The sequence below is a fragment of the Pyrus communis genome, chromosome 12, assembly GCF_963583255.1.
Source record: "Pyrus communis chromosome 12, drPyrComm1.1, whole genome shotgun sequence".
Lineage (NCBI taxonomy): Eukaryota > Viridiplantae > Streptophyta > Magnoliopsida > Rosales > Rosaceae > Pyrus > Pyrus communis.
The window spans coordinates 15,162,306-15,173,713 of record NC_084814.1 but is presented as its reverse complement, the minus strand read 5'-3'; the positions used below and the strand labels follow the sequence as shown (position 1 = coordinate 15,173,713).

General features: G+C 39.2%; 1 protein-coding gene across 1 annotated transcript; it reads left to right on the top strand.

Moving 5' to 3' along the window:
• The first annotated feature begins 2,187 nt into the window (after positions 1-2,187).
• Positions 2,188-2,748, top strand: LOC137710056 (uncharacterized). The gene has a single exon (XM_068449014.1). It carries the CDS (start codon positions 2,188-2,190, stop codon positions 2,746-2,748), a length of 561 nt encoding a protein of 186 aa, XP_068305115.1.
• The last annotated feature ends 8,660 nt before the right edge of the window (positions 2,749-11,408 follow it).

Sequence of the window (11,408 nt, the reverse complement as noted above, 5' to 3'; positions counted from 1 at the left end):
CCAAGGAGATAGAAGAAAAGGTGAAAGAAAAAATTGAAAGGCTGGTAAAAGTTGGATTTATTAGGCTTGCCAAGTATGTTGAGTGGTTGGCCAATATTGTACCTGTATTAAAAGCTATAACTAATGCAGTTCGATGTTGTGTTGACTATAGAAACATTAATGGAGCCACGCCTAAAGATGAATACCCCATGCCAATGGCTGACCTATAGATAGATGCAGTTGCGAAACACAAAGTTTTATCTTTCATGCTGGTTATAATAAGATAAAAATGGCAAAAGAAGACATACATAAAACAACTTTTAGTTGCTTAGGACATGTCGGAGTATATGAATACTTTATAATGCCATTCAGACTAAAAAATGCTGGTGCAACTTATCAAAGAGCAATGAATGCCATTTTTCATAACTTAATTGGCCATAGCGTGGAAGTATACATTGATGACTTCGTGGTGAAATCTAAAACTGAAGAACAACACCTAGTCGACCTCAAACAAACCTTAACAAGAATGAGGACCCATAAGTTGAAAATGAATTCTAAGAAATTTGCTTTTGGGATAAGATCGGGCAACTTCTTGGGATTCTTTGTTCATCAAAGAGGAGTAAAGGTCGACAAAACCAAGGCTTGGGCAATAATGGAATCACCCTCTCCCACCAATAAAGTACAATTGCAACGGCTTTTGGGAAAAGTCAACTTCAAAAGGAGATTTATTGCTAACTTAGTGGGCAAGATTCAACCGTTGACTCCTCTATTAAGATTGAAAGATAAATAAGAGTTCAAGTGGGGCCCACCACACCAAGAGGCCTTTGACAGAATAAAGGCTTACTTGACGTCTCCACCAGTGTTCATGCTACCTCAGAGAGGGAAGCCTTTAAAGCTTTACATCTTTACCTCCGAAAAGTCAATGGGAAGTCTGTTAGCCCAAAACAATGAAGGTGGGAAAGAGAAGGCGATATACTACCTCAATAAAATCCTTACTGAGGTAGAGACAAGATATACCGCAGTGGAAAAGTTGTGTTTGGCTTTGTACCTCACTGCTTGCAAATTAAGGCATCACATGTTGCCTTGCCACATTTACATCATTGCCAAGACCGATGTAATCAAATACATGCTATCAAAACCAATGCTAACTGGAAGGATTGGAAAGTGGATTCTAGCACTATCAAACTTCAGTTTTCAGTATGTACCTCAGAGACTTCTTGGCCGAGCACCAAGAATCACAGGATGAACTTTATCAATATCCAGGGACTTTAGAGGTATCCAGTCTCTAGATCCCACCAAGCAGAGCTCTCTCGAGCAAAGAGGAATGGATTCAACAAGAGGTAAAAAGGATAACTAGCCTCTGGATCACTCATTGGAAGTTGTATTTTGATGGATCTTGTAGTCAAAGTGCTACTGGGGCTAGGATCATCATTATTAATCCTAAGGGGGTTCACCATTGCTATTCATTCCTTATGGATTATCAAGATACTACCAACAATCGGGTAGAGTATGAAGCATTGATAATTGGTCTAGAGAACTTGATAGAGTTGGGGACAACTAAACTGGAGGTGTTTAGTGATTCAAAGTTGGTTATTACAAGTGCAAACACATCACTATGGCCGGTTATTACTTGGTAGCCACTCAATTGTTGAGTTATTGGGGCACTGAAATGGTGCAGTTGGCTTCTGGAGCACATCAAGCTGGAACTAAGATGAGGTGGTTGTTAAGAAGATATGACTACTTTTGGCCCGAGATGGAGAAGGACTGCAAAGCCTATGCCCGAGGGTGTGAAAAATGTCAAAGGCATGAACCTTTCCAACATGTGCCCTCAGTACCCTTAAACCCTATGGTTAAGCCTTGGCCATTCAAAGGATGGGCCATGGACTTCATCAGGCAAATTTATCCATCTTCTAGCAAAAGGTACATATTCATAATTGTGGCAACAGATTACTTTACCAAGTGGGTGGAAGCTTCAACTGTGAAGATTATCAATTCAACTGTTGTCAAGAAGTTCATTGAAATTAAGATCTTACATAGGTATGGGGTGCCTAAGACAATTGTTACAGACTGCGGGCCATCTTTTATTTCAAAAGAAGTAGAGGAATTTGCAAGTTCAAGATTAAGATGATCTAATCTAGTCCTTACTACCCCCAATCAAATGGTCAAGTTGAGGTCAGCAACAAGATCTTGGTGAACATTATTAAAAGCATGGTGGCAGGTAGTCCAGAGAAATGGCATGAGAAGTTGGGAGACACTTTGTGGGCTTACAAAACCTCCAAGAGAGTGGGAACTGGAACTACTCCCTATGCCCTCGCCTTCAGGCAATATGTTGTGCTTCCTATGGAGATCAATATAAGTTCGGTTAGACTTCAAAACCAGTATGGTTTACATAGTGAAGAATACATCCAAGCTATGTGCCAAAGAGTTGAAGATCTAGATATAGTCCAAATTGAAACTTTAAACAAGATTCAAGAAGGGAAGAGAGGTATTGCCCGAGCATATGACAAGAAGGTAAAGCTAAGAGCCTTCAAAGAAGGGGAATTAGTGTGGAAAACAATTTTTCCCTTTGAAGCTCAAGTTAGAAGCTTTGGGAAGTGGAGTCCCATTTGGGAAGGCCCCTTCACTGTTAACCAAACACTGGATAGAGAAGGATATTACTTGGTAGATTTAGAAGGAAGCTTGCAAAGGCATCTAATTAATGCTAAGTTTTTGAAGAAATATCATCTAACTTTATGGGATGCAAGAGATTGTTATATTAAAGAGATTTAAGCAAATTGAGAAAAGTTGAAGTTAGTTTACTATAGTTAAAAATTTGAAGGACAATAAGACAAGTAAAGGTGAAGAAAAGATTCATTTCATTTCATAAGGAGATTACAAGGATCTTAGCCTAATAACTTTTCATCTTCGGCCAAGGCAGCTATCCTAGAATAATAAGTTTGCATAATGGTGAAGATTCTACCTGGCTCTCCTAGGTACATATTGCTATTGGCAAGTTGGGCTTTGAAATCTTCAACTTCTTGGGTAATCTTCTTCATTTCTTCTACCTTCTGAAAAAGATAGTTGGTTAAGGTTATCTTTTCAGCCTTCAACGAAGAAAGTTGCTTCTCCAGTCTTTGAATCTCAAAATCTACTATTGCAATCCCATTATCCATCACTGACCCTGCCTCTACTAGTTGTTGGAGTGTGGTACAAGTTTGATTATGTTTCTCTTGATAACACTTTACTCTATTAGATGCCCGCTCCGCCCGCTGGTGTTGATCCCTCAACGCTTGAATGTTCTCAAAGAAACTGAGAAATGACTCGTAATGAGCATTTGACAGTAACTAAGCCTTGTAAAGCTCAATCAAGGCCTTCTCAACATCATGAAGGACCTTAAGACGAAAGGAAGCAGTAAAGTCGCTCCTCATCCAATCCTTGAAGATTTGGCAAACATTTTGGAGAAAATGAACTTGGAGGAAGGCGAATGAGACTACAGCTTGGTCTTGATTTACCTGATCCTGACCAGCTCGGGCAAAGATGCCGCTGAAGAAGTGGACGCTAAAAGTGGAGACATCTTTCCAACACCTTCAGTAGTAGTAAAAGGGGCAGTCTTGGTTGGCAAAGAAAGAAGGGACTCACGATGAAGAATGGAGGTGGCAGCAGCAGTGGCTTTCTTCTTGTGCCGAGGAATAGGAATCCCCATGACCCCAAAAGCCAAGGAAGGCCTAGGAAAATCTGCCTTGTGCACTAGAGGTGGAAGAGACTGGCCCGAGCCCTCGCTAAGACTTTGTTGCAAACAAAGGGAAGAAAGATTAGAAAATTAGTCTGTAATAGAAGAAAAGAAAACTAGAAAGGGAAGTTGGTATACCTGAATTGAACCTGAAGCCTTGGAAGGAGGTGGAGGATGAGTTCTTTCTTTTAGTTGTTGAGATGGATCATTTTTGCTTACTGAAGAAGAATGAATAATGCCCGAGCCCTCATTAGAGGCCTATAAACAACTTGCCTGTAGCACCAAAAAGTGTCAGTAGCCAACTTATGCAGAAAAACAAATAGAAGTAAAAGTACTTCTAAACATGAGCAAGATCTTGAATAGGATGAGAAAGTTCCTCTGTGGTTGCTGCTGCTTGAGGAGAAGCCTGTGGGCTAATCACCTATGAGACCACAAGGATCTCAGGGACTATGGGCTCCCAAATATAGTTGTTACTGGTTAATGAGACTAATGTGTTGGGGAAGACTGGGAAAAGCAAAAAGAAGATAAGTATAAAAGAAGGAGATGACTTTAAGCACAAAAATGTCAAGATAAAAATGCTCACTAAGTTACTGTTGTCCTCCACAAAGTGCAACATCTCCCCAATACTTGGATTGAATTGGGAAGTTGGAGTCACCACCAATACAGGGGGAGGAATAGAAGACATGTGAGTTAAGCCTTGCCTGATTGAAGATGCAGCTTCCCCAATCTTGGCCTACAAAAGAATGGAAATCAATCATTAAACTCTAACAGTGGTGAAGATATAAGTTTAAAGCCAAAAAAGAGAAAGAGGTATATCGTTGAAGGCTTAACCCGAGAGGGGAAACATGCACTGATCGGGTAGGAGGAGAAGAAGGCTCGGGCTAAATAGACCTTTCACCTTTAATGTCCTCTTTTAAAACAAAAGTGAGGAATCAGTACAAGTATTATGAGAGATAATTATGAAGAAAAGTTGGATGCTCAAAATAATAGTTTATACCTTCAACTCCTTGATGGTAGTGTTAAGGAGGGGCTTGTCCTTCTGATACATCTTTGCCCCCAATGGCTTCTCCCTTGAAACAAAAGTTGGTTTTTTGGTTCCTTGAGGCCCTAGTTGTAGAAAGTGGTTAATTCATATTCCAAGACAAAGTGAAATGACAATAAAGAAAAATAGAAGATTGTTTACTAGAAGACTTTTGCTTCTTTCTGCCCGTCTTAGTTGGAAAAACAGTAGAAGTAGTAGAGGCAGAGGGGGCTTTGGAAGCTTTGGAGGTCTGAACCTTTGTCCTCTTCTTGGTAGGAGTTGCTCGCGGAATAGACAAAATAGGCCAAGTCTTGGGCTGATCTTTAGGCTCGAATTCTGAGGTTTCCACCACAGTTACCCTTGCCTGCTGTGGTGCCCGAATCTCCATCTCAGCTTTTGCCTCTGAATCTCCAAAAAGTTCAGAAATATATTCACTCCCAGCTCAGTTGTTGCCCCTTGAAGGACAAGTTTGTCTGTGGCTGCTTCATCTAGCCCGACATCCACTTCTCTGATGTTGCCTTGCAAGTTCAAAATAACCAAGGAAAAAATTAGAAGAGGGCCTGATGATAAAATATCATAAAATACAAGTTAAAAGAATAAAAGGTACCTATTAGGAGAAGTTGGTTCTTTTGGTGGACCATCTCTTTCCAGTTTTCAAGCTCATCTGGCTTGGGATAAGACTTGATTGAGAGTTGGCCGCAGAGATGGTCATGGGTTTCCCGCAAATCCCATCTATACTTTTTAGTCCACTTAGCTTCCCAGGAAGTAGAAAATGAAGGAGTACACTCAAAATTCAGCACCACAAGCTTATGGGCAATCTTGCTCATGACTTCAAGACTTCGTTGAGCAGCTCGAAATGTGACTTCTAGTGGAGAGTGAAGATAGTAGGAGGTGCCACAGTGCACAGAGTAAAAAAAAGAGGCTGGAATGGCTTGCTTGAAACCTAGCTGCCTGCTGCAGAAGTTTGGATGATAAACCTCCAGCCTGAGTTCATAATCGTCGCTCCTTACACCCCAAGCCAGATCTTTTGGCTGAATGCAACTTATCAATTTCTCCTTGAAAAATGGGCTGGCATCATCCCCGAAGGCATTATGGAAGATTTGGTCTAAAAACCAAGGGTATATTCTCAGTATTGAAGCTCTCCACTCCAAGTTTGCTTGAGTCCTGCAAACTTTGAAAAAGTATAGGCAAGGGAATGTGGAGTAATTGGTGGATGATGCCTTGGCTAGATTATGGACGGGGGCCACTCATTCGGGAAACTTGAGATTTGGTGCCCGAAGCTCAAGAAAGTACCATTACAACCATGACTGGACCATTCAGGTTGGCTTCATTGAGGTTGGTCTTGAAAAGAGTGCCTCGAGCCATCTCATAAAGAAGATGATAAAGATGAGCGAGGAGGAAGGGGCCCGTGGCCATGTCATCAAAGTTATAGAGAGCTTCCACCAAAGGGATCCACTCAACCTTTACTCCCTGCTTGTTGAGATAGTACAGAAGAAAGTTCATGTGCTCTTGATTTCTGTTGGCATTGGTGGAGGAAGGACCAAAGTTCTTCTTAACAAACGAGATAAAGCCTGTGAAAAAAGTCCGATAACTCTTAAAAGTAGAAGAGTTGTACTCCAGATGAGTCACAATATCAGAAGTGCTCAAGCTTCAGCAATCGGGCGTGAAAAGGGAGACTAGTCGTAGGTAACATCCACAACTTTGCCCGAGGGCCTTAGCCTGAAGACTTGAGCCATGTCGAGAATGGCTGGGGACATGGGACCCATCCTGAAATTGAAGGTATTGGCCTTTGAATTCTAGAAGAGAAGAGCTGTGGTCAGCAGCTTGGGCTTGGCAATCACGGTGGTCTTGGAAAACATGATTAGCTCATATATGTCGTCATTCATCCATTTCTTCTTGAAGATGCGCTCAAGCCCATTTATCCACTGCGTCCAGCCCTCGTCTTTCATCAAAGGAAAACCTCTTTGATGGCTAGACCACTTGGAGGTCGAAATACCAGTTGGCCTTGGGTATATTGCTCTTTACTACAATTAGGACCTTAGAGGCCTATGCAGGTCCCAGGGAATGCACTATTCCCTCTTCGAAGAAAGTGAGGTTGGCAGGCTAACTCGAGGGTGATGAAGGTCGTTGAGCAAATGACGCATAGTGGCAATGCCTTCGCCAGATTCACTGGAATATTGGGTAGCTTTGGGTGCTATTTGATGATTTTGAAAAGAAGATGGGAAGAAAATTAGGACTAAGAGCAAGAATTGAGAGAACAAGAGAGTTTTGGGAAATTCAAAAAATTTGAAAGCTTTGGAAATTCAAAGTAGGGCTGGGTTCAGTTTGAAACGGTTTGGTTTTTTGCCAAAAAAGAAACCGAAACCAAACCGAAATTTTGGTTCGGTTCAATTTTTTTTAGTTGGTTTTTTTCCGGTTAGGGGTTTTTTTTTTTTTTTTTCTCCTTTCAATTGCAAAAAAATTCCTAATAAAACATTGTTGTTGATTCAGTTCAAAACGTCACAAATGATAAGGGTTAGTGAATCTTTTAGATGTAGAAAATCACAAACAAATCATTGCAACTAGGATCTAGAATTATTTATGTGAACAAGGAGCTATCCCACTGTTCCCACTTGCATTTCCGAAATGATGCTCAGTAATAACCACTCGAATTCCATGGTTTCCTACATCAACTGTCTTTTGAAATGGATGTTTAAACACATGAAAGTAAACATAAGTATATAACCTTTCCATAAAATTTGTAAGATTACTGCACTGGTTTATTAATTTTTTGCTTTCATGTCAAAATAAATTGCATAATTTATTTATCCTAACACCAACGATTTGTTGGATTACCAAAAATTAATGGAGAAAACGAACAGACAATATGGAAAACCCCAAAAATATGAACAATATGCAAAAACCCAACAAAATAATTAAGAGAAAAACCCATTTTAATTCAGCAAAACCACAATACAAATCATATTTGTTTTGATTTGAAAATTACCTGTGAGAGATCGGAAAATCCGGAGTAGAATCTTCCAATTTGGAGGGGGTTCCGATTCGAAAGGGATGAGGGAAAATCATGGTTTGGAAGAAGGAATCCGCGAGAAGGACATGAGAAGACTGGAGAGAGAGTGATTTGGAGGAAGAGAGGAAGGAGAGAGAGAGAGAGAGACTGAGGAGGTAGAGAGGAAAAAGGCAGAGGAGGGAACAGAGAGAGAGAGTTTGAGAATGGGAGTGAGCCGTGTGATGGCTAGGGTAGGGATTTGTAAACTTAAATTATTTTTTTTTATAAGGCATTAAATATTAGAATCCGTATAAATAACATATTTGTACAATTATAGCAAACAAAACTAGCAGTCAAGTTGGCTTAAAGCAACTATCAGCAACCTGGAGGAAAGGGGTTTGAATCTTCATGACATCAGGTTTTGAGGATTTATATATGATTTTCATATATCAGTTCGGTTCGGTTTCCTAACCTCAAAAACCGAAACCGAGCCAAATTAGATTTGGTTTGGCTTAGTTTGACAGTTTAGGTTTGGTTTTTTTTTTTTTGGTTCATTTCGGCTCGATTTTTTTCGGTTTTCGGTTTTTCCAACCGACCCGTAATTCAAAGGATTAGGATTGCTAAGGTATTTTGGCCAAGAGTTTTAAGAGGAGGTTATATAATACACAGTTAGTTAAAACGTTGAAAATCGTGGGTTAGTGAAAAGGTTTAGTTAAACAAAACGGCTATTTCAAAATGGTAAAAGTCTCAAGTGAAAGCATGCAGCGGCTGTTTAATCATCATTAACTCCTCGATTTCCGAACTCAACAATTATTAAAGGGGGCACTGTTTAGGTTAATATTTGAATATTAGGCTTGAATGAAGGAAAGCCCAAGAATGCCAAATTAAAGGAAGACTTGCCCGAAGCACTAGCATCAGGCCCAGAAGCAAACCGAAGCCTTTTTAGCCAAGACATAAAACACGTGTCTATAACTGAAGTGACAAGTGATAGAGACTAACCTATTATCAGCGAAGAAAAATTTTCCTGTGGCACTACATGTAAAAAGCTGATGATTCACTACCTTTCAAGAGCTTTCGAGCAAAAGCAATACCCTGACCTTCAGGCCAAATTGCCTATAAAAGGGAGAAGAGACAACAAAGACAAGGATACTCCACCAATCAAACAAACAAGCATACAAACTCTGCTCTCAAGCCAGTTCGTAATCTTCAAGCCTAAAATCAACTTAGACTCAGTCTCTTTAGCAATAGTTTCCTCGTAAAAGTTATCTTTTGTCTAGTATAAAAGCTCTGTTACCTCCCTTAGTGTTGTAGTATCGATTCCCTCATGTAAAATTGTTTACCATCCATCCCTTTTTAGCATACAACCCCTGTAAACTCAAAGAGAAGTGGACCCAAGAGGTTCAATCTTGCCAGACAAGGTGGAATCTTGCATGAGTCTCTTTGTTTGTTCTTTAAATTAGTAGATCTATTGATGAATGTACTCTTCAACATGTATTCAAGTCATTTCCACCTGTTTTTCTATTTTAAGAGTCTCATTTGCATCGGGATCTGGATAACTGAATGGATTTGTTTTCATTAAGAGCAATTTGTAACCAAACAAATGACTTAAAGGGATCCGGACTTCTTCCATTCGAACATACAAGATCATGAACTAAAAGTCCTTGTTTACAAGGCAAGAAAAAAACTTAATACAGACTTAACCCATATGTGACAATCCTTTGATAACAAGAAGTTTGAGTAACTTGGGGCGCAAGTAATCGACTTGAAACACACTTGTTCTATATCTGCTATACTCAGATAGCAGTGGCACGCCTAAGCACTTAGTTAGTTTTGATTGCAAGCCTTAAGGCTTACACCTAAGGCCCCACAAAGGCACATTTTAGAACTAACTTCAATCTATTATTGTAGCACACAAGGCAAGCAAGAGCCCGATTACCAAATATACATGTCCAAAGTACCAATCCTTTGGGAAGGTGTGCTGAGGTCAAGAGACCTTCTCCAAAGAAATCTTTGCCTGAACAGTTACTATTTAATGTTTCTATTTTATATGAAGAAAGTGTCAATAAATTGAAGGAAACGGGACAATTGAAAAGTTTTAAATCTTTCAACTCGGCTAACTCCGCCAAGTATTCTCTTCAATGGTTATGGAAGGTTTTCTTTTTCATGCACCACAGCCTTCAATTAAGGTGTGGTTTTGAATTCTCCGTTGCCTTAAGAGAAACAGAAAAGGAGGAATTTAGGAGTTTGAGAGATTTTTATGAAGTTTAATTGGTATGTACATATTCTATGTAAAATTTTGATTCAATTCCCTCAAAATCTCATGGGGAGAGGTAAGATTTGTGGATGCTTAAAGTACACTACAAAATCTATCCAATTCCCTCTAATTCCTTAACTTTTTCAAATTCCTTAAAATCAAATTGTAATTGAATACACCTGGAATGTTATAAACTTATTTAAAATCCTAATTGAATACATCCGGATTTCTAATGATTTTAATAAACTATCTTAAAATCCTAATTGAATACACATTGAATTTAAGAGAATCACTTAAATCCTAATTGAATACACGTAGATTTGTTAAAAGAATTAAAATCACTCAAAATCCCAATTGAAAAATAAAACGGAGCACCTAACAACATATCTTCACAGACTAAGAACTATGAGATCGCCTTTTTCATTATGGGGTGACGGAGGGATCGTACTATTCAAGCTTTTTTTTTTCATGCTTTTTGTGGAGGTCTGAAGAAAACAGCAATCAACAGGATTTTCCTAATCCTCCCCCTAAGTGAGGTCAAGACTAAGTGAAAGAGAAAGACAAAAGGTAGAGGTGGAAGAGGTGGAGGAGATGTGGAGGAAGAGGAGGAGGAGGAGAGAATGAAAGAAAGAATATGGGATGATAAATCATTGGAGTTAGGATTGACGCCAGTGATGAGGGATGGTGGCACAGTAGATAGCATTATCAGCAGTGAGGTAGGTCTGGGGTGGAGTTCTTTCCCTTCTTTCTTTTTTTTATTTTTTATTTTTTTCTTAGTGCCACATCAGCACAAAATGGTTTTTTTAATGCCATGTAAGATGAAATAACTTAATAACTCTTCCACGTCAAAACATTTGACGGCCTTTTGACAGAATTGACGGAATCTCACTAAAATGAAACGAATATTGAGTTCCAATGTGCAAAGTAGTGATATTTTAGTTTCAAGAGAAATAAGATTAAATTCGAGTTCTAGGAGCATTGAAGAAAATAGTTTTCTCTTAGTGATCATGTAACTATTGTGTTCTCAACAACCGACTTAAATTTCTGCAATATTTTATACAACCTTTTAGAATCAGAAACGCATTTCTGAAAATTGTATTTGGCATATTAGGGTGTCATCCCCCACATGTTTAACGTGGGCATTTTCTAAGGTTGAATTACAAATTGATCCCTATTATTAATTGTAGGTGAAATGTAGGAGCTGCAGCTGCAGTTGGATCCCTAGCTAGGATTAGTTTATGTGTATCTGTTAAGAAGGGAACAGTTGATTTTTCTAGTAGAGTTCATTATGGAGTTTTCTTGTCATGTTCTCTTTTGAGTTTTCACATCACGTGAAAAGAGATAGATGCAAGTGACCATATACCTTGTGCAGCCAAGTTATCGACCTCGAAAATACTTGGCTCCTTACAGATAAAGATTCATTCTTTCTTAGAATTGGAGACCAACTAGATTACGA